The sequence below is a fragment of the Scyliorhinus torazame genome, chromosome 17 (genome assembly GCF_047496885.1).
Source record: "Scyliorhinus torazame isolate Kashiwa2021f chromosome 17, sScyTor2.1, whole genome shotgun sequence".
In the NCBI taxonomy this organism is placed as follows: Eukaryota; Metazoa; Chordata; class Chondrichthyes; order Carcharhiniformes; family Scyliorhinidae; genus Scyliorhinus; species Scyliorhinus torazame.
This window is the reverse complement of record NC_092723.1, coordinates 135,768,277-135,794,106: the sequence shown is the minus strand read 5'-3', so window position 1 is coordinate 135,794,106 and position 25,830 is coordinate 135,768,277. Positions and strand designations below refer to the sequence as shown.

The 25,830-nt window shown below is 44.8% G+C and overlaps 1 protein-coding gene across 6 annotated transcripts in view; it reads left to right on the top strand.

The window, feature by feature from the left end:
* The window catches only part of arhgap17a (Rho GTPase activating protein 17a), a 169,255-nt gene that overhangs the window by 131,571 nt on the left and 11,854 nt on the right, over positions 1-25,830 (top strand). For 5 of the 6 annotated variants that reach the window (XM_072481111.1, XM_072481114.1, XM_072481113.1 and 2 more), the window contains exons 17-18: positions 7,586-7,813; positions 25,399-25,568. In XM_072481111.1, coding sequence (XP_072337212.1) covers positions 7,586-7,813; positions 25,399-25,568 — 398 coding nt within the window. The remainder of the gene's footprint in view (positions 1-7,585; positions 7,814-25,398; positions 25,569-25,830) is intronic. The other variant, XM_072481116.1, reaches the window with a different exon arrangement.

Below are 25,830 nucleotides of genomic sequence, written 5' to 3'. Positions count from 1 at the left end.
ATGCGCTCTCTCCCCGCCATGCGCTCTCTCCCCGCCATGCGCTCTCTCCCCGCCATGCGCTCTCTCCCCGCCATGCGCTCTCTCCCCGCCATGCGCGCTCTCCCCGCCATGCGCGCTCTCCCCGCCATGCGCGCTCTCCCCGCCATGCGCGCTCTCCCCGCCATGCGCGCTCTCCCCGCCATGCGCGCTCTCCCCGCCATGCGCGCTCTCCCCGCCATGCGCGCTCTCCCCGCCATGCGCGCTCTCCCCGCCATGCGCGCTCTCCCCGCCATGCGCGCTCTCCCCGCCATGCGCGCTCTCCCCGCCATGCGCGCTCTCCCCGCCATGCGCGCTCTCCCCGCCATGCGCGCTCTCCCCGCCATGCGCGCTCTCCCCGCCATGCGCGCTCTCCCCGCCATGCGCGCTCTCCCCGCCATGCGCGCTCTCCCCGCCATGCGCGCTCTCCCCGCCATGCGCGCTCTCCCCGCCATGCGCGCTCTCCCCGCCATGCGCGCTCTCCCCGCCATGCGCGCTCTCCCCGCCATGCGCGCTCTCCCCGCCATGCGCGCTCTCCCCGCCATGCGCGCTCTCCCCGCCATGCGCGCTCTCCCCGCCATGCGCGCTCTCCCCGCCATGCGCGCTCTCCCCGCCATGCGCGCTCTCCCCGCCATGCGCGCTCTCCCCGCCATGCGCGCTCTCCCCGCCATGCGCGCTCTCCCCGCCATGCGCGCTCTCCCCGCCATGCGCGCTCTCCCCGCCATGCGCGCTCTCCCCGCCATGCGCGCTCTCCCCGCCATGCGCGCTCTCCCCGCCATGCGCGCTCTCCCCGCCATGCGCGCTCTCCCCGCCATGCGCGCTCTCCCCGCCATGCGCGCTCTCCCCGCCATGCGCGCTCTCCCCGCCATGCGCGCTCTCCCCGCCATGCGCGCTCTCCCCGCCATGCGCGCTCTCCCCGCCATGCGCGCTCTCCCCGCCATGCGCGCTCTCCCCGCCATGCGCGCTCTCCCCGCCATGCGCGCTCTCCCCGCCATGCGCGCTCTCCCCGCCATGCGCGCTCTCCCCGCCATGCGCGCTCTCCCCGCCATGCGCGCTCTCTCCCTCTCTCTCCCCGCCATGCGCGCTCTCTCCCTCTCTCTCCCCGCCATGCGCGCTCTCTCCCTCTCTCTCCCCGCCATGCGCGCTCTCTCTCTCTCTCTCCTCCATGCTCGCTCTCTCCCCCCTCCATGCTCGCTCTCTCTCTCTCCCCTCCATGCTCTCTCTCTCTCTCTCTCTCTCCTCCATGCTCTCGCTCTCTCTCTCTCTCTCCTCCATGCTCGCTCTCTCTCTCTCTCTCTCTCCTCCATGCTCGCTCTCTCTCTCGCTCTCTCCTCCATGCTCGCTCTCTCTCTCGCTCTCTCCCCTCCATGCTCGCTCTCTCTCTCGCTCTCTCCCCTCCATGCTCTCTCTCTCTCTCGCTCTCTCCCCTCCATGCTCTCTCTCCCTCTCTCTCTCTCGCTCTCTCCCCTCCATGCTCTCTCTCCCTCTCTCTCTCTCGCTCTCTCCCCTCCATGCTCTCTCTCCCTCTCTCTCTCTCTCCTCCATGCTCTCTCTCTCCCCCCTCCATGCTCGCTCTCTCTCTCTCCCCTCCATGCTCTCTCTCTCTCTCTCTCTCCTCCATGCTCTCTCTCTCTCCTCCATGCTCTCTCTCTCTCTCCCCTCCATGCTCTCTCTCTCTCTCTCTCCCCTCCATGCTCTCTCTCTCTCTCTCTCTCTCTCCCCTCCATGTTCTCTCCAGACAAGCCAGGCTGCAGGCAAAGACCAGAATCATCTTCGTCTGACCAGAAATGCTTTGAGCGCTGTATTTCTGAACTGAATGAAACTACAATAAAAATCAGAAACTGGAATCAAAGTTTGACGAGGCATAAGGTGCTGGAAACCACCAGCTGAAACCAAGACACATTTTCTTTCCTTTTACATGTGATTTTTAAAAACCTTTTTCTTCCCCTCTGTGTTTCTGTTTTTTTTTGTGTGTAGAGGGTTGGGAGCAAGTTAAAGTGGAGAATTAGGAATTAGATAATAGTTCACCAGTTGTATTTGCTGCATAGTTCATTATAGTTTTTGTTATTCATAAAAAGTGATTGTGCTTAGATTTACAAACCTGTTGACAAATTATTGGACAGCCAAGGGCCATATACTTATTGTATTTTTCAAAGAATTATTGGCTCATTCACTTGAGTTGTGACTCCAGGTCAAATGGGGCTGGAATTGACCGTGCACTAGCCCAGGGTGTCGTAACATGAGAGTCCAGTGTTTAAGGTAATTAATTTCTAAAGCACTATTTCTTTACTATTATTAGGACTGAAAGCTGAGACGTCTGCTGAAACTAATGGGATTACATCCTGACATTCTGAATTCAGGAGCTGCAGAGATTGTTTTGGTTTTCACATCGTTTTCTGAAAGGAAAATTGTGTTCAAGAAATCTATTAAGATTTTAAAGGTGTACCTAGCAGGGTGGATTTAAGGGAACCAGTGGCTGTGGCATATTTGGATTTTTGGAAGGCATTCCATAAGGAACCATACAAAAGATTGGTGCAATGGGTAAGGGTTCATGGCATCAGTTGTTTGGAATCTATATTAATGACATGAAGAGACTGGATGTAATGAATCGAAGTTTGCCAATGACACAAAGCTAGGTGGAATAATAAGCTGTGAGGACACAGGCTGAAAAGGGATATTGATAAGTTAAGTGAGTGGGCAAATGAGTATAATGTGGGGAAAAATGAGATCATTTATTTTAGTTAGAAGTATATCAAAACAAGCTACTTTTTAAAATGGTGCAAAGCTGTTAAATGTTGGTGCTATGGGGTTTTGGGTGTTCTTGTATCCAGAACGCAAGAAATAGGAGCAGGAAATAGACCAGGTCTGTCGAGCATGCTCTCTCCTCCATTCAGTACAATCTTGGGCTTCAACTCCACTGCGCCCCCTCCCCACTCCCCATCCTTTAATATGACACAGGGTACAAGTAGAAAAGGAATGGAACAGTGGTTAGCACTGTTGTCTCACAGCGCCGACGTCCCAAGTTTGATCCCGGCTCTGGGTCACTGTCCATGTCACTGTCATGTGGAGTTTGCATATTCTCCCCGTGTCTACGTGGGTTTCGCCTCCATAACCCAGACATATGCAGGCTAGGTGGATTGGCCATGCTAAATTGCCCCTTAATTGGAAAAACTGAATTGGGTATGTCATAATACCCAATAATATCCACTCATGTATATAATGAGATGCAGACAGGCAGTGATTGACACACAGGATAACCAATGAACACATACGATACAGAACAACCAATCACCAGACAGGACACCACCACTATAAAGCCCAAAGGGCATTAAGACTCTCTCTCTCACAGGACACAGCTACTGAGATAGTTAGAGTGCACAAGCCAGTGAGCACCATCTCCATGTGGTAGAGAGCTAGTTTGGCCAAGCCAGTAGGAGGTTATCAGTTAGATTAACAGAGTGTCCACCCACAGCAGATTATGTACAGCAATCAGCAAGTTCAATAAAACAGTGTTGGACCATCTCCTGTGTCGGAAGCCTGTTTCTAGTTTCACTGCATCCAGTTGCAGTCAACGTTGAACCAACTCACTTAACACATCCGGGTACTCTCAATCTTTTTAAACTCACAGGTTCAACACATTCTCCCCGTGTCTGTGTGGGTCTGACCCCCACAACCCAAAAAGATCTACAGGCTTGGTGGATTGGCCATGCTAAATTGCCTCTTAATTGGGGAAAAAAGAATTGGGTACTCTAAATTTATATTAAAAAAGGGGGAAAAAAAACTTACAGGTACAGCAAGCTATTAGAAAAGCAAAGGTATGTTGGCCTTCACTGGAAGGAAGTTGAATTACAAGAGTAAGGAAGTCTTGTTGCAATTATACAGGGCTGCAGGAAGGCCAGACAGTCTTGGTCTCCATACGCAAGGAAAAATACAATGAAGCCTAGGAGGGGATGCAAGAAAGGTTTGCTAGACTCTTTCCAAAGATTATATTGTTTTATTTGGGGACGTAGAATGGTCCTTTACCCTAGAGAGCTTGGAAGAATTAAGTTTTTGAATTAATTTTTACAGGTCGTGGGCATCACTGGCTAGGCCAGCATTCTTTTGCCCATCCCGAATTGTCCTCGAGAAGGTGGTGGTGAGCTACTTTCTTGAACTGCTTCAGACCCTGAGGTGTCGGTACACACACTGTTGTTGTGGAAGGCTGTGAGTTCCAGGATTTTGACCCAACGACAGTGAAGGAATGGTAATATATTTCCAAGTTAGGGTGATGAGTGGCTTGGAGGGGAACTTCCAGGTGGTGGTGTTCCAGGTTTCTGCTTCATTTCTTCTAGATGGTAGTGTTTGGAAGCGGCTGTCTAAGGAACCTTGGTGGGTTGCTGCAGTGCATCTTGTAGATGGTACATCCTGCTGTTGCTGTGCGTCAGTGGTGGAGAGAGTGAATGTTTTTGGAAGAGGGAGACCAATGAAGTGGTCTCCCACTTTGTCCTGGATTCCTAGCGTCTGACCTGCTCTTGTAACCTCAATATTTATATTGCTAGTCCAGTTCAGTTTCTGGTTAATTGTAACCCCCAGGATATTGATGATGATCTCACTGAGGGGCATCTTGGCAAGGTAGCTGCTGAGAGGCTATTTCCCCTGACTGGAGATTTTAAGACCTAGTGGACACAGTCTCAAGACAAGCAGTTGACCGTTTAGGACTGAGATGAGAAATTTCTTCATTCATAAAGTTGTGAATCTTTAGTATTCCTTACCTCCGACAAATGTGGATGCGCAGTCATTTGTCATGCGAGAGTACCTTTAAGGAATGGATGTTTAAGCAATGTACCTTTAAGAAATGGAGCTGATCATATTACTGAAGTGATGTCAGAGGGTGGGGGGAGCTGAGCTCACTTCTGCTTTTTGAGTTTCAGTTTGAGAGAGCAGCTGGGAGTGTCTGTGTGTTTTGCTGTGAGCTGCAGGAAGAAACACAGAGCTGGCCTGTTGATTTCTGCAATCCAAAGACTATAAATATATTGAATGTAACCTAATGTGCTCCTATTTTTGAAGGTTTGAAATCTTTTGGATGTTTAAAGCAACAGTTTGAAGGATTATTTGGTGTTGTAGCCTTTTGGGGTTATCTTTGAAGTAATAGGTGTTAAGATATTCAATGTTTGTTTTAAAAGGGTTAACTTGAGTTCATAGAATAAACATTGTTTTGTTTTAAAATCCACTTATCCATTTCTGCTGTATCACACCTAGAGAGTACGCCGTGTGCTTCCCACACCACAATCTATTAAAAGTTGTGGGTCAGTTGAACTCCATGCTACACTTTGGGGTTCTCTAAAAACTTCTGACCCATAACACAATGAGTATATTTGGATCTTTGGACTTCAAGAGAATCAAGTGATATCGGAATGTGTGAATTGAATGTTAAAGTGGTGTTGAAATTGAAGATCAGCCATTATCTTATTGGCGAAGCAGGCTGAATGGGCTATTTATGATCCTAATTCTTGCATTATTGTGTAGTATCACAATAATGCAAGAATTATTGGGACATTCACCTTGGAATGTCCCAATATGCTTCGCAACATTTTTATTTGCCCAAGTGTGCATCATTGTTCTAATGCAGCAGCAAATTTGTGCACAACAAGTTCCTGCAATCAACAAATGAGTAAATAACCACATAATCTGCATTTGAAGTGGCAGTTCAGGATACTGGGTGGGCTGCCTTTTTTAATAGTGAAAAGGGAACCATTAGTTAATTTCAACGGGAGGTGGGGGTCCTAGTCTAATGTTTAGTGTGGAAGATTGCACCTCTGATAATGGAGCACTCAACATTGCACTGAAGTACTAACCTGGATTTTATGCCTATATCTCTATAGGAGTTTGACCCTGGACACAACCTTCTATACGGAGGGTAATACCGATTAAGCTAACATAAATTTGGTGTGCATGATAATGTGCCTTTTAAGCATATGCAATATATTCAGCAGCATCCAAGATATCAGATAATCAAATATAGGGCTATTCCATCATAGGTGTAACTTGCCCATTCACCAGTCTGGACTAGCCACACCCACTGCAACTCAGACTGCAACAAAATTCATCAGTCCCCAGAATGACTGGACTTGCTCTTTAGTGTAGGCTGGTCTGGTATGTATCGCCCCAATAGGTTCAATTTCCTGCAATTATACAAGGAAATCTATAGACATTGCATTGAGCCAGGTAAGATTTTGCTCATTTTGTACCTTGCAGTTTTATATCCTCAGTATGTTTATTTGTTTTTGCCAAAAATGCACTATTTTCCTTGAGGTCTGCAACAGCTTTGCAATCTACAGGAATGCCAAGAATGTTCACTGGAGAATTTTGCACTTCACTCTCCATTGTATATATTTGTCTCTGTAATTGATATAACTAGAACACATTTTTCTTTTTTATAGAAAACGTTACCAAATTATTCCCATTAAACATTGGGAAGAGATATGACTGTTTACATATAGTTTTTCTGTTATTTACTTGAGTGCCTTTTTAACAAAATTGAAATTCTTGGTTCATGTAAATATTATTCGATGTGCGATGAACCCACAAGCTAGCTCCAGCCTGCTACAGTGAATCTTTTTGCCAAGTGAGTGGCTTTCAGTATCATGATATTTATTGAGTTGGTATTTATGCTGACACTACTGGTGCTGAATCATGATATGATCAAGGTGTTCTTTGCAAGGTGCAGAAAGATTGTTGCAGACCTTGACCACAATTACTTTGCCTTGTTTGTACAAGGTAGTCAAGAGGATGCTATTAAATGCACACTGGTCCTGGAGCTCCGTCAGGTAATTGGGAATTCTTTCAAGGGAGTGAGCTACGCTCTGTTCTGAATGTCACGGATAAATGCTTATTAAATTGTTTTGATGCAGGCGGTTAATAACTGTTCTCTTTATGTGCCCCTCCCCCACCCCCTCCTTTTATAAAAAAAAAATATATATCTCCCCTTGCAGCATAAGGAAGGGATCAAGGTATTATAATTTGAGCTGTCCCCATGTTTTGTAGGGTGCCTCTCTTCTGTATGGCTAATGGTAAATGCAATGCGTTGATGCATGCCTGGGCATACAGACAGCAGGCCTAAAAGGCCTAGCATGTTTTGTTTGAGCAATTGAGTCCATGGCACTGCTGCCCGAATGTCCATATCTGACTTGAAATTGGTTCACAGGCAACATGTCCAACATGGAGACACAAATCTTTTAGTATTTAACAATGAGCAGTTGGATTTTTTAGTCCGCACTTTATTTGCCTTGTTGACTCATCCTGGTTGGAAAATAGCTCAAATGGGCAGCCTCTAAATGTTGCTTGTTTAAACCCCTGCTTTGCCTGTGCTTTCTTGAAATTGTCCTGTTCAAGTCAAAGCATCTAGTCTGTGGGCTGTATAGATTAACTTGCACCCTTCGATCTTGACTAAGAGCTTTCTCATGTCTGTCTAAGTCGAGCTTGGTTGTGCTGTGCATTCTTCCCTTGTCTGGCACTTCATTGTACCTGTCTTTGGAATACTTTGTTAGTTGTGATATGCATGGTCTGTGTTCACTCTCTCTTCTCTCTGTAGCCTGGGTGTAAAAGTTAATGAGCCTCAGTTGAATCCTCGCAGAGCTGGCACTCTGACCAGGAAGCACACATGTCCAACTGTCCAGCCGCCTCCCCCTCCTATCGAGGCTGTACATATCAATGAGCAGCAGCCATCAGGGTTCGGCCCTGACTCTTACCCAGCAGCTGCTGCTCCTTCTACTGCTACTAATGTGACTGAGCCTCAGCCTCAAGAAACTGATGAATACAGGTAAGAAGACATTGTATTAGAAACAAAGCAATTAAGGGAAATCTGGGAATTTCCATCATTCACCAAATGTGAAGGACAATCCCCATTGAAGAGTCAGCCACATAGACAAGATTTGAGGATGTGTCCTCTCCTCTCCCACAGCAATCCTCACCTGTTGGAACAAGCAGAACAGGCTTGGTGTTGAACTTCCTTTTTTTGTTCCTTTCTATCTTGTCGTTCTTGACTGTCATCCATGTTCTGCATTGAAGCTAGTGAGTGAAAGTAGCCTTGTAGCCTGTTATTGACTAAAACCTGATAAATGTTTCAAAAAGAATATTTAGGAATAATAAAAGACCATCTCATCCATCAAAGCTTCTCCTTCCCCCTGTGCCTGGATGACTTTGAATGTCCCTAGTCTTTTTGTCTCTATTTTATGCAGATTATTTCCAATATTCGTCGTTATTTGAATAGAGAGATTTTGAGATTTATTTTTGATTGCTCTGGGATTGGGTTTTGATTGTTCCAGCATTGCGCCTCCTTGTGTCTTGTAAATCTCTATGATTCTAGGTCATGGAGATGTTGAAATTTGATTTGGTTTGAATAATGCAAATAGAGAAAAAACGATTTCCATTGTTCTTTGAGTTGATAGTCAAAGGGCACCACCAAATACATTGGAAGGAAAATTTAGAATACACAGATGCTCTCCCAGAAACCGTGTTGGAAGCAGCATTTATAATACTACCCTTTCAGAGAAGTGAAAGCAAATTTGAAAACAAATAATAGAGTATGAGGGCAGAAAACTAATGCAGGCATGTCACAAAATCCTGTTACTCAGATCAGTTTGAAATGTTCTCGTTATTTTGGATTCTATTCCGTACTATAACTGTCCTGTCTTACTTTGAAGTAATAATTTGGGTGTATTCCATCAGTTACATTTAATGTTATGGACTTTGATAATGTGTCCTTAACTTGTGCTTTTGTAAACTTTGTTCCGATCATAGCAACAGGAGTAAGCCATTTGATTCAAAAATTCTGCTTTGCCATTTTTGTTCAACACTTGCAGCTCTGTCCTTCTAATTCTAATTCCTTTTATAAATACTGTTATTTGAATATCTGCTGCTTTCAGAAGCCCTATTAAATTAATTTAATAAATGTGTACCCTTTCCTACTTGTTCTCTTATTAAAAAATGTAAATGTTGCCAGAGGGCCATAAGCTGCTCTTCCCTTTGAGACTTGACTGGTGGTGGTTTAACTTGAGGATCACCACACCTCAGGCAAAGGGCAAGATTGAGAAGGCGGAGCCTTCATGAATAACCTCAGCCGATACAGGAATTTACCAACCCTGTTGGAGTCGCTCTGCTATACCAACCAGCTGTCCAGCCATCTGAGCTAACCGACCCCCTTCTATTCTTTATGGAAGTTATCATTCTAATTCTTTTCATTGGTGGTTCTGCTTTGAGCTTTACATTTATTGATGTTTCCTCTGTTGCCCTCTAACTCAGGTCAACTGATGCAATTGTTGCTAGTTTTAGCCTTAGTTTAATTGCTCTAATTCTGTCACCTTTGCTCTTGAGTCGCCAGGTATCTTTCTGATACCGCCACGTGGTTCAAGTCTGAGTAATGATCAATAATCCAACACACCGCTTAGTAAGAGTTAAATCAACGCTCATTTATTATATACAGCAATTAATACTTATACATTAATTCTATTTCTAAGCTACTTCCTACAACTAACAGGCCAATACTTAACTTTGGAAATGGCCCACCAGGTCAGGGAAACGAATGGCCTTTCGAATGGGTTCTGAGCCAGGTCGATAGTCAGGCGTGCCTATCTGGTAGCGATCGTTGGAGTAAAACTTACCTTCTCTTGCAGAAGGGTCTCGAAGGGTGCGGAGAGGAGAAGAAGGGTGCAGCCAGGAGGAGAAGAAGGGTCGATTTGAACTTGGCTCCTATTCTTATAGCCCCCAGGGGCTTCTCGCCTCTCGGGGCGGACCTTGTACCTGGTTCCAAGTGATTGGACTTGGTCCCAATCACTTGGTTCGATATTCTCCAATGCTGGAGCGATTCTTTGATCGAGGGGTGGTCGTTTACCTCTCTTTGTGTCAGCTCCTGCTGGCACCGAAAGGTCTGGGTTGGCTTTGTGTGTCTATTTTGTATCAATTGTTCCCGGGGATTGCTGATTATTATGCAGATGGCTGGGGTGTTGTTATGTTGATGGCTGCAGGTATTGATTCGGTCTGGCTTCCCCAGAGGCAAATACACTGTTTTACCTGCAGCTGTCTGTTTGAATCCTGTTGGCTGATTTTCCCATCATCCTCTTCCGTTCGCCATTTTAAATCGGGGTTTGGCCATTCTAATCGGGAGTCAGCCATTTTACATGGCTACACAATGTGTTATGGGCCAGAGTTTAGAGAATGCCAAAGTGTATCATGACCCACAACTTTTAATAGATTGTGGTATGGGGAGCACACGGCTCACTCTACAGGTATGGTAGAGCAGAAAATGGACCAGTGGTTTTTAAAACAAAACAATGTTTATTCTATGAACTCAAGTTAACCTTTTTAAAACAAACAGTGAATATCTTAGCAACCAGTAAATCAAATACACCCCCCAAAGAATACAACACTAAGTAATCTGTAAGCCGTCCTTTTAACATCCAAAAGGCTTAACAAACCTTCAAACAGGAGCACATTAGGGTTTACATTCAAGACTGAAGACATTTATACTTCTTCTGAATTCACCAAATGATCCATAGATAGTTTTTGGATGGCAGAGATCAACAGCAGTGCAGCTCACAGACACACCCAAGCTTTTCTCAAAATTGAAAATAAAAAGCAGAAGTAGAGCTCAGCTCCACCCACACTCTGACATCACTCCAGTAACATGGGCAGCTCCATTTCTTAAAGGTACATTTCTTAAACACCCATTTCTTAAAGGGTACTCTCACATGACAAATGGACAAAGACACTCAAACTCTCGAATTATTGTGCAACAAACCTCCTTTATTGTACTCTACCAAGTTACAACAAAAGTATCAAACTACTACGCAAACTTTCGTACACAAGGTATCGAATTTTGTTGCACATAAAGTATAAAACGCTGGTTTACTTTGTGTAGAAAGGTATCAAAAGTGTCACAAAATATCCAAACTTATGACTTGGACTTGGATGCGACCTGAGGTGAGGTGATCAGACTCCCTCCCGATGGTTTTGTTCCGATATCTCCGGGTCCAAGACTCTGGGTCTTCTGCTCCTGCGGTGATTAGTCCCAAGTTATCACTGCCGATGTTTCTTTCTCTCACCTTCTTATACAAATCTTGCTGGCATTGATCAGGCTTGCACTCACATATTCACAGATCAGACACAAATCAATCACTGTCCTTTTGATCACGCATGCCCAGCCGTGTGTCCCTCAGGGGTCATATTCACTCAGGAGCACGACACGTGGGTCTGTGTTCGATCAATGTCTATTCGAGGCATAGCAACAGTTACTGCCCAATCAGCTCCAGTGCCTGTTCCATGGCTGCACATCCTGTTCTTTGCTGCTCCCACAGTCCTTGGCCTGATACAGAGTAAGCTCTTTTAACCATCAGGCTTTTCTAGTGTCTTAATGGATATCCGTCAGACTACACCTCCCTTTATCAACTAGAAGTGAAAGTCTCTAAGGTCCTAAAAACCCATTTTCATGTGATTTTGGGGTTAGTTGTTCACCTAAAGCCCAAATCTCTTTTGTAAGTTATTGCTAGGCCCAACATCTGGCTCTTACATGATGCATAACAGAGTCAGCTTTTTTAAAAAAAATTATTTCATGGGAAGTGGCTGACATTTTTATTGCCCATCCCTAGTTGTCCTTGAGAAGGTGGCGGTGAGCTGATGCCTTGAACTGTTGTTGTCCATATGGTATAGATACACTTATATTGCTCCTTGGGAGGGAGTGCCAGGATTTTTATCCAGTAACAGTGAAGGAACAGCAATGAGAGTTCCAAGTCAGGATACTGTGTTGCTTGGAGGGGAACCTGCAGGTTGTGGTGTTCCCAAGCTCACGGGTCTGGAAGGTGGTGCACACTGCTGACATTATACATTGGTGGTGGAAGGAGTCCATGTTGGAGGTGGTAGATTGAGTGAGGTGCTTTATCCTGGATAATGTCAAGCTTCTTTAGTGTTCGTGCAGCTGCATTCATCCAGGCAAGTGGAAAATGTTCCCTCACACTGCTGATGTGTCCTTGTAGCTGGTGGATAGGCTTTGGGGAGTCTGTGAGCTACTCATGCAAAATCCCAGCCTCTGGCCTGCTGTTGTGGCCACAGTATTCATAGGTCAATGGTAATCCCCAGGATATTGATTCAGTTGAGATTCAGCGATGGTAATGCCATTGAATGTTACGGGAGATGGTTGGATTCTCTCTTGTTGGAGATGCCGATTGCCTGCCACTTGTGTGATAAGAATATCACTTGCCATTTGTCAGCCCAGGCCTGAATGTTATCCAGGTCTTACTGCATATTGGCACGGAATGCTTCAGTATCTGAGAAGTCGTGAATGGTGTTGATCATAGTGCAATCATCAGTGAATATGCCCACATCTGATCTTATGATGGAGGGGAGGTCATAATGAATCAACTGAAGGTGGCTGGACCGAGGACACCCTGAGGAGCTTTTGCAGTGACGTCCTGGAACTGGGCTGACTTCAACAACCACAACTATCTTCTTTTGTGCTAAGTATGACTCCGACCAGTGGAGAATTTTCTTCCTGATTCCCATTGAATACAGTTTGGCTGGGCTCCATGATGCCATATTTAGTTAAATGTGGCCTTGATTTCAAGGACAGTCACTCTCCCTTCACCTCATGATTTCAGTTTTTTTGACCATGTTTAGATGAAGGTCAGGAGCTCTGGAGGAATCCAAAATGATTGTCAATGTGCAGGTTATTTCTTTTTAATAAATTTAGAGTACCAATAATTTTTTTCCAATTAAGGGACAATTTAGTGTGGCCAATCCACCTAGCCTGCACATCTTTGGGTTGTAGGGGGCGAAACCCACGAAAACAAGGGGAGAATGTGCAAACTCCACACGGACAGTGACCCAGAGCCAGGATCGAACCTGGCACCTCGGTGCCATGAGGCAGCAGTGCTAACCACTGCACCACCCTGCCACCCCTGTGTGCAGATTATTTCTGAGTAAGTGCAGCTTGATCGTACTATAGATGACCCCTTCCATCGCTTTACTGATAACTGAGAGTAGACTGATGGGTCAGTAATTGCTTTGGTTAGATTTGTCCTTTTTGTGGACAGGACATACCTGGGCAGATTTCCACATCACCAAGTATAAGCCAATGTTGTAGCTGTCCTGGAACAGCTTGGTTGAGGGTGCAGCTAGTTCTGGAGCACAAGTCCTTTGTACTGTTGCTGGAATATTGTCAGAGCCCATGGTCTTTACAGTATCCTGTGCCTTCAGCCGTTTCTTGATATCCTGTGTAGTGAATGGAATTGGCTAAAGACTGGCAATGGTGATGCTGGAGACATCCGGAGGACATCCAGTTGACCTCAGGAGGACATCGACTAGGCACTACTGGCTGAAGATTGTTGCAAATGCTTCAGCCTGGTCAGCCTGATGTGCTGAACTCCCCTGTCACTGAAGATGAGGATATTTGGGGAGGGTCTTCCTCCAGCTAGTTGTTTAATCGCCTACCACCATTCTGGGTGTGGCAGGACTGCAGAGCTGAGATCTGATTTTATGGTGTGGGATTGCTTAGCTCTGTGTATTGTAGTGATGGGGAACCTGCAGTCTGGGGGCCACTTACAGCCCATCAGGGGTTCTGAGTGCAGTCCATGAGACATTTTGTTTGTTGTCCACACATTGAGTTGTCACATTCCGCTGGTTTCCATATGCATAGCATTTTCCTACCATATAACTGAAGTGATAAGCAAATAAAGCAACAGCACATAAACTGAGGTGCATGTTGGTTGCACACAACATCCAATCAAGGGTAAATATTTCTTTTGTTTTTGGCACTTGATGTTGATGGCAGTTCTATTAATATATGAATGATTAAGCATGTTCTATAACTTGTTAGGAAACTTGTGGGGTGTATTAAATGTATTCAATCTTATTCAAGGATCATAGTTAGTGAACATGCCAGGTTTCAATCTTGCAGCCCACTGAGATGAAGGAGGACCGCTCATGCGGCCCACTCACTAGCTTAGGTTTTCCATCACTGGTCTATTGCATGCTCTTTGCACTGTTTGGCATGCAAGTAGTCGTAAGTCATAGGGACAAGACATAGCATAGGATGGTGATGGTGGTGTCTCATACATAGTCATTTTTATGGAATCATACCTTACAGACGGGTGGCACAATGGTAACACTGTTGTCTCACAGTGCTAGGAATACGGGTTTGATCCCAACTTTGGGGAACTGTCTGTGTGGAGTTTGCACATTCTCCCCGTGTCTGCGCAAGTTTCCTCTTGGTACTTCGGTTTCCTACCGCAGTCCAAAAATGTGCAGGTTAGGTGGATTGACCAAAATAAATTGCTCCATAGTGTTCAAGAGGTTAGGTGGGGTTATGGGAATAAGGTGGTGGTGTGTGCCTAGGTAGGATGCTCTTTCAGAGTGTCGGTGTACACTCAATGGGCTGAATGGCATCCTTCTGCACTGTAGAGATTCTATGAGCCAATGTTAGATTATTGCTTGACTAATGGGACAGCTCTCCTAATTTTGGTACAACGCCCAAGATGTTCATCAGGAAGACTTTGCAGGGTTGACAGCGCTGGCTGAGAATTCTGAATTCTCCCTCTGTGTACCCGAACAGGCGCCGGAATGTGGTGACTAGTAACAGTAACTTCATTGCAGTGTTAATGTAAGCCTACTTGTGACAATAAAAGATTATTTATTTATTTATTTGCCCATGTCATTTCCGGTGCCTAGATCGATGCAGGGTGGTCTGTCTAGTTTCATTCCCTTTTGTAGTGCTTTGATACAACTCAGTGGCATTTCAGAGGGCAGTTGAGAGTAAACAATGTTGTTGTGGGTCTGGAGTAACATGAAGGTAAGGACGACAGATTTTCTTCTTGAAAAGATATTTTCCTTAGCCAGATGGGGCAATCAACAATGGGTCACTATTACCAACACTAGTTTTTAAATTCCAGATTTATTAACTGAACTTAAGTTCCACCAGCTTTCGTGGTTGGATTTGAGCATTAGCCTGGGCCTCTGGATTACTTGTCAGGTGACATTACCACTTGGCCACCACCTACCCCTAACATCACACTTGATTAAAGTTATAATTAACTAATTTTTATAGAGATTAATTTTATGATTGAATCTAATACAAACCACTTTAGGATTGTTCCTGGACTGCAGTTTTTTAGATTTTCAAATTCTTGGGTGCAATGTAATGGCCACACTGCGCCCGAAAAGCAGCTTGCCGATAAAAGCCGGGAGACCCCCTCCCAGGATCTACCCGGTTTGCAACGCCTCACAAGATTTTTTTTTTAAATTTAGAGTGCCCAGTTCCTTTTTTTTTTTCCAATTAAGGGGCAATTTAGCATGGCCAATTCACCTACCCTGCAAATCCTTTTGTGTTGTGGGGGTGAGACCCACGCAGACACTGGGAGAACGTCCAAACTCCACAAGGACAGTGACCCGGGGCTGGGATTGAACCCGGGTCCTCGGCGCTGTGAGGCAGCAGTGCTAACCACTGCACAACTGTGCTGCCTGACACCTCACGAGATGTAACATAATCTCGCCAGACGGTGTGATGTGAATCCTGCAGGTTAGTCTCACTTTAATGTGTAGATTTCCAAGGTACCCGAGGCATGGAATCATTCTCCTTTGCCTCTGAGACCTCGGGCGAGTGCTGTTCAGTACTGGTCTCCATAAAGGGGAGCAGATGGAACTGCAATCGTGGAGATCTCACAGGAGATCGGAGACCCCCAGGTGCATGACTTTTTGGCAGGGTGATACCCAGGCATGGCTAGTATCATCTGGGCACCCTGGCTCTGGCACCCTGCCTATGCCACCCTGGCAGTGCCTTGGTGCCACGCTGGAATTATTTACGCGGGTGTGATCGGGCCGGGATGCCCTGCACGGGTGTTGGGGAGGTGCGGGGGCCTCGGTGATCTCTCACTACACTGAGGAGTTCCAGCAAGCGGAGCTCCTCAGTGTGCAAAACGGGGATATATGCGGATTCGGCTGCGCGTTTCCCATTGAGGCCCCTCTACGTAGAGATACATAGATATATAGCAGTTAGGAGCAGGAGGAGGCCTTTTGGCCCTTCGAGCCTGCTCCACCATTCATCACGATCATGGCTGATCATCCAACTCAATAGCCTGATCTGCTTTCTCCCCATAGCCTTTGATCCTATTCTCTCCAAATCATTAATATATAATGTGAACATTTGGGGGCCTAGCACAGATCCCTGTGGTACCCCACTAGTCACTGCCTGCCAATCAAAAAAACCCACTTATTCCAACTTTTTACTTCCTATCTGCTAACCAGCTTTCTATCCATCTCGAGACACTATCGTAATCCCATATGCTTTAACTTTACATAGCATTATGCTATGTGAGATCTTGTCGAAAGCCTTCTGAAAGTCTAAATAAACCACATCCACCAGTTCTCCCTGGTCAACCCCAATAGTTACATCTTCAAAGAATTCTAGTAGATTTGTCAAGTATGATATCCCTTTCGTAAATCCATGCTGACTGTGTCTCACTATACCACTGCTTTCCAAATGCTGTGCTAAGAAATCCTTGATCAGATCATAAGACTTAGGAGCAGAATTAGGCCACTCTGCCCATCGAATCTGCTCCGCCGTTCAATCATAGCTGATATTTTCTCATCCCGTTCTCCTGCCTTCTCCCCATAACCCCTGATCTCCTTATTAATCAAGAACCTATCTATTTCCGTCTTGCAGACACTCGGATTGGATTTGTTATTGTCACGCGCACCGAGGTACAGTGAAAAGTATTTTCTGCGAACAGATCATTTAGTACACGGCCTTCTGCGGCAAAGATCACCACAGATTCACCACTCTCTGGCTGAAGAAATTCCTCCTCATCTCTGTTTTAAAGGATCGTCCCTTCAGTCTGAGGCTGGGCCCTTTGGTTCTAGTTTTTCTTACTAGTGGAAACATCCTCTCCACGTCCACTCTATCCAGGCCTCACAGTATCCTGTAAGTTTCAAGAAGATCCAAATTATATTCCATCTGCCAATTCTTTGCCCACTCTCTTAGCCTGTCCAAGATCTTCTGCAGCCACCATACTTCCTCAATGTTACTTGTCCCTCTAAATATCTTTGTATCATCTGCAGACTTAGCAACAGTGCCCTCAATTCCTTCTTCCAGATTGTTAATGTATGTTGTGAAAAGTTGTGGGCCCAACACCGGTACCCCTAAGGCACACCACAAGCCACCAGCTGCATGTAGTCCTCTGGGCCGCTCCCTGCCACGTGATTCCTGAAAGATCACCACCAATGCTCCACAATCTCCTCAGCTATCTCCTTTAGATCCCTGGGGTGTAGTCCATCCAATCCAGGTGATGTATTCACTTTCAGACCTTTCAGTTTCCCCAGAACCTTCTCCTTAGTGATGGCCACTACACTCGCCTCTTTCCCCCCCCCCTGATTCTCTTGTAGTTCAGGTTTCCCGCTGATGTCTTTCACCGTGAAGACTGATGCAAAGTAACAACTCCGTTCCTCTGACATTTCTTTGTTTCCCATTACTACTTCTCCAGCCTCATTTTCCAGTGGTCCAATATCTATTCATATATGTCATCTTCTCCCCACTTACTGCTTTTTTAATTGTCCTCTGCTTGCTTTTAAAGGCTTCCCAATCCTCTGGCTTAATTTTGTATGCTTTTTTTTTTGTTTTTATGCTGCCCTTGACTTGCCTCACCAGCCATGGATGCCCTGTCCTTCCCTTAGCATGTTTTCTCCTCCTTGGGATGAATTTATGTTGTGATTACCAAATAACAGCCAAAAACTCCTGCAGTTGCTGTTCCACTGTCTTCCCTGCTAGGCTCCCCTTCCAATCCACTATGGCCAGCTCCTCCCTCATGTCTTTGTAGTTACCTTCATTTAATTGTAATACCATTGCATCTGATTCCAGCTTTTTCCTCTCAAACTGCAGGATTAATTTTATTTTAAGTTGTGGTCACTGCCCCCTAAGGGTTCCTTCACCTTAAGTTCCCTGATCAAGTCTGCCTCATTACATATCACCAAATCCTGAATTGCCTGTTCTCTAGCGGGCTCTGTCACAAGCTACTGATAATGGACTCTAACAGCTTCCCTGCTACCGACATTAGGCTCACTGATCTATAGTTCCCTGTTTTCTCTCTCCCTCACTTTTTGAATAGCGGGTTTATAATAGCTACCCTCCAGTTTGTAGGAACCATTTCAGAGTCCAAATAATTTTAGAAAATGACCACCATTGGATTAACTATTTCTAGGGCCACTTCAAGTACTCTGGGATGAAGATTATCAGGCCCTGGAGATTTATCTGCATTCAACCCCATTAATTTCCCCAAAACCATTTATTTACGAATACTAATTTCCTTCAGCTCCTCACTGAAACTTGTGTTTCTCAGAATTTCCGGTACATTATTCATGTCTTCCTTTGTGAAGACCGAAGCCAAGTATGAAATGAGTTCCTCAGCCATTTCTTTGCTCCCTGTTATGAATTCCCCCGATTCTGACAAAGGGGCTTACATTCGTTTTTCAATTTACATAGCTATAGAAACTTTTACAGTCAGTTTTTATGTTCCCCGCTAGCCTACTTTCATATTGTATTTTCCCTTTAATCAATCCCTTGGTCTGCCTTTGGTAAATTTAATCTGTTCCCAATCCTCGGGTCTATTGTTTTTTCTTGCTAATTTGTATACCTCTTATTTGAATCTAATACTATCTCAAATTTCTCTTGTAAGCCATGGTTTGTCCGCAGTTTCCTTTCATTCTAGTGCCAAATAGGATTAACAACTTTTGGCGTTTGCCTCTTCATTCCTAGATGCATGTCACTGACTGTCTGCTGTCCTCCCTTTCAGTAATGTTTCCCAGTCCATCATAGCCAGCTCATGTCTCATACCATGATAGTTACCTTTTATTGAGGTTCAGGACCCTGGCCTAAGAATCAACTACCTCACTATCCACCTTGATAAAGAATGCTATCATATTATGATCACTCATCGCAAGGGTTCTCACAACTGGATTGCCAACTAACCCTTTCTCATTGCACAACATCCAGTCTGAGATGGCCTGTTCCCTTGATTCCGCAACATATTAGTCCAGAAAACCATCCTGTATAGACTCCAGAAATTTCTCCTCTATTGTACTGTGACTAATTTGACTCACCCAATCTATATGCAGATTAAAGTCACCCATAATCACAGATGTTCCTTTATCACATGAATCTCTGATTTCCTGTCTAATGCTATTCCCAACATTACCACTGCAGTTTGGTGGTCTGTATACCATTCCAGTGAATGTTTTTTGTCCCTTGGTGTTTCTTAACTCGGCCCATATAGATTCTTTATCATCTGTGCTAATATCTTTCCTCAATATTCTATCAATATCTTTAATCAACTACGTTGTCATAGCAACATTTAGCTGCATGCCTACAATCATTGTGTCATGGCCATAGGACCATAAGGCAGGAGAGCATTATTCTACAGCGTAAACTTGGGCTACTGTTGAAGTATGAACTATTCTGGTTGTGCTTAATTTTCCCCATACATTCCAGTAGGTTTTGGAACCAGGTCCTTGCTAGTTTTTACTTTTGGATAGTGTTGCTGAGTTAAAGCTGATAAGTGAAACTCCTATCCATGGGGATGCCTAGGTATTTTGGGTGAAGATCATAGAACATAGAACGATACAGCGCAGTACAGGCCCTTCGGCCCACAATGTTGCACCGACATGGGAAGTCAAAAAACAAAAGCCATCTAACCTACACTATGCCATTATCATCCATATGCTTATCCAATAAACTTTTAAATGCCCTCAATGTTGGCGAGTTCACTACTGTTGCAGGTAGGGCATTCCGCGGCCTCACCACTCTTTGCGTAAAGAACCTACCTCTGACCTCTGTCCTATATCTGTTACCCCTCAGTTTAAGGCAATGTCCCCTCGTGCTAGCCATTTCCATCCGCGTGAGAAGGCTCTCACTGTCCACCCTATCTAACCCCCTGATCATTTTGTATGCCTCTATTCAGTCTCCTCTTAACCTTCTCTCTAACGAAAACAACCTCAAGTCCATCAGCCTTTCCTCATAAGATTTTCCCTCCATACCAGGCAACATCCTGGTAAATCTCCTCTGCACCCGCTCCAAAGCTTCCACGTCCTTCCTATAATGCGGTGACCAGAACTGTACGCAATACTCCAAATGCGGCCATACTAGAGTTTTGTACAGCTGCAACATGACCTCATGACTCCGGAACTCAATCCCTCTACCAATAAAGGCCAACGCTCCATAGGCCTTCTTCATAACCCTATCAACCTGGGTGGCAACTTTCAGGGATCTATGTACATGGATACCTAGATCCCTCTGCTCATCCACACTTCCAAGAACTTTACCATTAGCCAAATATTCCGCATTCCTGTTATTCCTTCCAAAGTGAATCACCTCACACTTCTCTACATTAAACTCCATTTGCCACCTCTCAGCCCAGCTCTGCAGCTTATCTATGTCCCTCTGTAACCTGCTACATCCTTCCGCACTGTTGACAACACCACCGACTTTAGTGCCGTCTGCAAATTTACTCACCCACCCTTCTGCGCCCTCCTCTAGGTCATTGATAAAAATGACAAACAGCAACGGCCCCAGAACAGATCCTTGTGGTACGCCACTTGTAACTGAACTCCATTCTGAACATTTCCCATCAACCACCACCCTCTGTCTTTCAGCTAGCCAATTTCTGATCCACATCTCTAAATCACCCTCAATCCCCAGCCTCCGTATTTTCTGCAATAGCCTACCGTGGGGAACATTATCAAATGCTTTACTGAAATCCATATACACCTCATCAACTGCTCTACCCTCATCTACCTGTTCAGTCACCTTCTCAAAGAACTCGATAAGGTTTGTGAGGCATGACCTACCCTTCACAAAGCCATGCTGACTAGCCCTAATCATATTATTCCTATCTAGATGATTATAAATCTTGTCTCTTATAATCCCCTCCAAGACTTTACCCACAACAGACGTGAGGCTCACCGGTCTATAGTTGCCGGGGTTGTCTCTACTCCCCTTCTTGAACAAAGGGACCACATTGGCTATCCTCCAGTCCTCTGGCACTATTCCTGTAGCCAATGATGACATAAAAATCAAAGCCAAAGGCCCAGCAATCTCTTCCCTGGCTTCCCAGAGAATCCTAGGATAAATCCCATCAGGCCCCGGGGACTTATCTATTTTCAGCCTGTCCAGAATTGCCAACACCTCTTCCCGACGTACCTCAATGCCATCTATTCTAATAGCCTGGGTCTCAGCATTATCCTCCACAACATTATCTTTTTCCTGAGTGAATACTGACGAAAAATATCCGTTTAGTATCTCGCCTATCTCTTCAGACTCCACACACAACTTCCCATCCCTGTCCTTGACTGGCCCTACTCTTACCCTAGTCATTCTTTTATTCCTGACATACCTATAGAAAGCTTTTGGGTTTTCCTTGATCCTACCTGCCAAATACTTCTCATGTCCCCTCCTTGCTCGTCTTAGCTCTCTCTTTAGATCCTTCCTCGCTACCTTGTAACTATCAAGCGCCCCAACTGAAACTTCACTCCTCATCTTCACATAGGCCTCCTTCTACCTCTTAACAAGAGATTCCACTTCTTTGGTAAACCACGGTTCCCTCGCTCGACGCCTTCCTCCCTGCCTGACCGGTACGTACTTATCAAGAACACGCAGTAGCTGTTCCTTAAACCAGCTCCACATATCCAGTGTGCCCAACACTTGCAGCCTACTTCTCCAACCTATCTCCCCCCCCCCCCCCCCCCCCCCAAGTCATATCTAATGGCATCATAATTGCCCTTCCCCCAGCTATAACTCTTGCCCTGCGGGGTATACTTATCCCTTTCCACCACTAATGTAAACGCCACCGAATTGTGGTCACTGTCCCCAAAGTGCTCACCTACCTCCAAATCTAACACCTGGCCTGGTTCATTATCCAAAACCAAATCCAAAGTGGCCTCGCCTCTTGTTGGCCTGTCAACATATTGTGTCAGGAAACCCTCCTGCACACATTGTACAAAAAACGACCCATCTAATGTACTCGAACTATATCTTTTCCAGTCAATATTTGGAAAGTTAAAGTCTCCCATAATAACTACCCTGTTACTTTCGCTCTTATCCAGAATCATCTTCGCCATCCTTTCCTCTACATCCCTCGAACTATTTGGAGGCCTATAGAAAACTCCCAACAGGGTGACCTCTCCTTTCCTGTTTCTAACCTCAGCCCATACTACCTCGGAAGAAGAGTCCCCATCTAGCATCCTCTCCGCCACCGTAATACTGTTTTTGACTAGCAGTGCCACACCTCCCCCTCTTTGCCTCCTTCTCTGAGCTTACTAAAACACCTAAACCGCGGAACCTGCAACAACCATTCCTGTCCCTGCTCTATCCATGTCTCCGAAATGGCCACAACATCGAAGTCCCAGGTACCAACCCATGCTGCCAGTTCCCCTACCTTATTTCGTATACTCCTGGCATTGAAGTAGACACACTTCAAACCACCTACCTGAACATGGGTAAATTGCATTCCACAGAAGGAAATGTGAGGCACCTTAAAGCATTGTTGTTAAAATGAAACGTGAACAAACTTGCGACTTTGGATTGGGTGGAGGCACCAAGCTCAGAAGCAGCATTCCAGTAGTTCAGGTTGCTTGTGAGTGTCCTTCTTGCTTCCTAAATGTTTCCCGTGTCATTATTGCTATGTCATCAGCATGTACAAAATTGAAGGATTTCATGTCGGCCATACTCCCCATATCGATTTCGAACAAAACGTTTACACACTCACTGAACCCTGTAGCAGACCGTTTGTGAACATTTGTGTTCAGCTGGTCTTACCAAAGATGTGGAACTTGCAGTTGCTCAGTAGGCCATTGGTAAATCTAAGTTTTGCAGCATTGAATGATTGTTGAAAGCTTCAATAGCAGACCTTCACACCAGACAGCGTTGTATGTCAATGACCATGTTACGAAGGCAGCTCCACCTGAATTACTTCTGGAGGCCCATCCCGGTGATGGTCGTGCAATATTCAACCTAATCAGAGCAGTTTCCTCCTTCTCTAAAGCTTGCCTGCTCATTTAGGGGTGGCGCTTCTAAAACCAGTTTTATCTAGTTAAGGATGAATGTTTGGGGTGATTGCAGGATTTTGTGATAACTTTTTGGGTCTTTGCCTGGTTCTTCTGGCTTTAGGATTGGAATGTCGGCAGACTGAATATCAGTACTTTATATCAATTATGTGCATGAAATGTCCTTTTACCAACTAGAAGTCATTGTTGTCCCAAGTTTACTTGGTTGCAGTTCTGTGGAAGATTACGCTAATTGCAGAAGTCATTGGACAAAGAGAACTAGAACTTGATATTTATAATTGTGCATTAGTGTACTCCAAATAAGTGACCCTGCTGCACTAGCCCTGCCACTGTCCCAAGCCCCCAATACAGTCGAAGATCTTGAGGTCAGGCCATATTGCATAATGGCAGCTCCACCAGTATTAACATGTGGGCAACTGTTTGGAGATGGGGAACAAAATGCACAACTAAACAGGCTACATGCAGGTATATCTGATGGGCCTTGTTGCAACACTGAGAACATGAGAAATTGTCTCCTTTATAAGTCAGCCAATTACGCTGAGACCAGAGGAATTCCTGAATTGGAGTGTTTCAGCCTTGAACCGAGTCTGGAACATTTCTACAGGCTCAATGCCTGTCTTCCTGATGTACAGGGGCACAAAAGATGGTGTCATCTGCTGGACCAATCTGGCTGATCTTTTCTTTTAATGCATCAGGGAGAGCAGGGGTAACAACTCTTCCATTCCTCCGATGGAATCTTTGTGGCCATTTCTTTGAGACAGAGGATGGCCTACACCCGTTTCCTGTACCTTCACATATACTGCATGCTCAAGGAAATTCTGGGTCAATATCTTTAAAAGAAACATGAACATTCCAGATTTTTTGATTTAAATGGAATTTACTAATATTGACCCCTCTCTCAAATTAGTTATAACGACTGTATTGAGGGATTATTTCAATTCAATTTTTTGCAATTTCCTACACTGTTTTCTCTTGAGTTCCTGTTTCTAGAGACGTGATTCATGCAACAGGAATTCTTTAGGTATTTTTAAACTGATATGCGTTCACTTGAATGTGACACTTGCCACCAATGCTTCACGAATGCTAGATTTTGCATCTAAACTGCTCTGTTGTAATTTACATTTCTATCCCATCAGATGAGTAGTCTCTTATGGGATGGATAAGGTTAAGAAAAGTTTACGCATTCAGCATATGATTTTTATTTCTAATCAAGCCAACTTCGTTATGTGGCTTTCCCTCAACATTTCAGCTGTGTTCTGAGATTGTCAGTAGCCTGGTTTGTTGCTTTCACAGAGCTGTGCATCAACATGTTCTGCTTTGCGCTAGTTTCTCTACAGGATATACTCGAACCCTCAGCACAAATTTACAAAAACTTGTTTTACCAGTGTTACTGGATAGACCAGCTGTGTTTGCTTTGAAAGTTGAAGATGTGTTGAAATGCTAAAGGGGGATGGGTGCTTTATAGCTTTCATGAAGGTGAGAGACTAGGGAATGTCTTCTTCCAAAAAAGGTCAGAGCTACTACCAACATTGGGGAATGTTAAAGTGAAATCAGAGACTGATAACGATCTGATGAAAAAGTTGATTTGTTTTGAGTGAGATTTATCACTATAGATTCTGAAACCAAACTGAGTAGGATATGCCTGGTCTACCTTCTGTAACCTTTGTGAAAGATGTAGTATATAAGCTTGGCTGGAAACTACTGTAAACTCTGCTAAATTTCCACTGTTATACTCTTTTTAAAAAAAATTCACTGACTATATTTTACCTGTTTTTTCACCTTTTGATCCACTATGCTAAATTGAAATGTATTTAACCCATCCCTTTCTTGCCTTTTTTTTCCTTCTCACAATACCTACCCCAGCATTGTAGCTGGCAAATAACTCTTGGAATGCATTTAATCAGATGCTAGCACATTAGTTACTGCATCACCAATCGAGTGATAGATTAGGAAAAAATGACTTCAGGAAATCACTTTTGACTCATACCATCAATCGCACTGCTGAACTGTATTTTCACAGGATTTAATGAGGCAATTCCCAGGGCAGCTTAAGTTTCTGGTTATGTTTGATACAAATTTGACTTAATCTCTCTCTTTTCACCCTTAGTGATGTTTAAAAGTGATTTTAGTTAGCACAAACAGTTGTAGGATCCAGCAACTTCAAATGTTTCAGCACCTTGAATTATATATGGATAATTAAAATAGACAAATGTCCGAATCAAGCAGTTGCACCTTTCCAGCCTTTTGTGGAATGTTGTATTTTATAGAGTTCACATTCTATTCAAATCTCAGATAATCCTTTTTTTCCTTCAGCCTTTCAAAGACCAAAGATGTTACTAACACTCCACCATCTGTGAGAAATGAGACTAGCACGGCCAGTGCAGGGCAGAGTCCATCACAACCAACTGGCACAGGGCCCAATCAGCTCAATGTTGCTGCAGGACCAATTACAACTGGTCCTAGTCCACATATAATCAGAAGAGGTGAGTTTTCATGACAGATGACTAGCATTTAGAGCTACTTACTAGTACCATGTCCTATGTTTGAGAATACGTAATATAGATAATTTTAGTTTAGTATTAAACTTGAAGATTTCACTGCTGGGGAATGCCATCTTTGCCACAGCTTTTTTATGATGCTGAATGGGGAAAAACCTAAAGAGGACATACTAGTCATCACTGCACAGAAAGAGGTCATTTGGCCCAACAGGTCTATGCCAACACTTAGTAATGCAACCCAGTCATT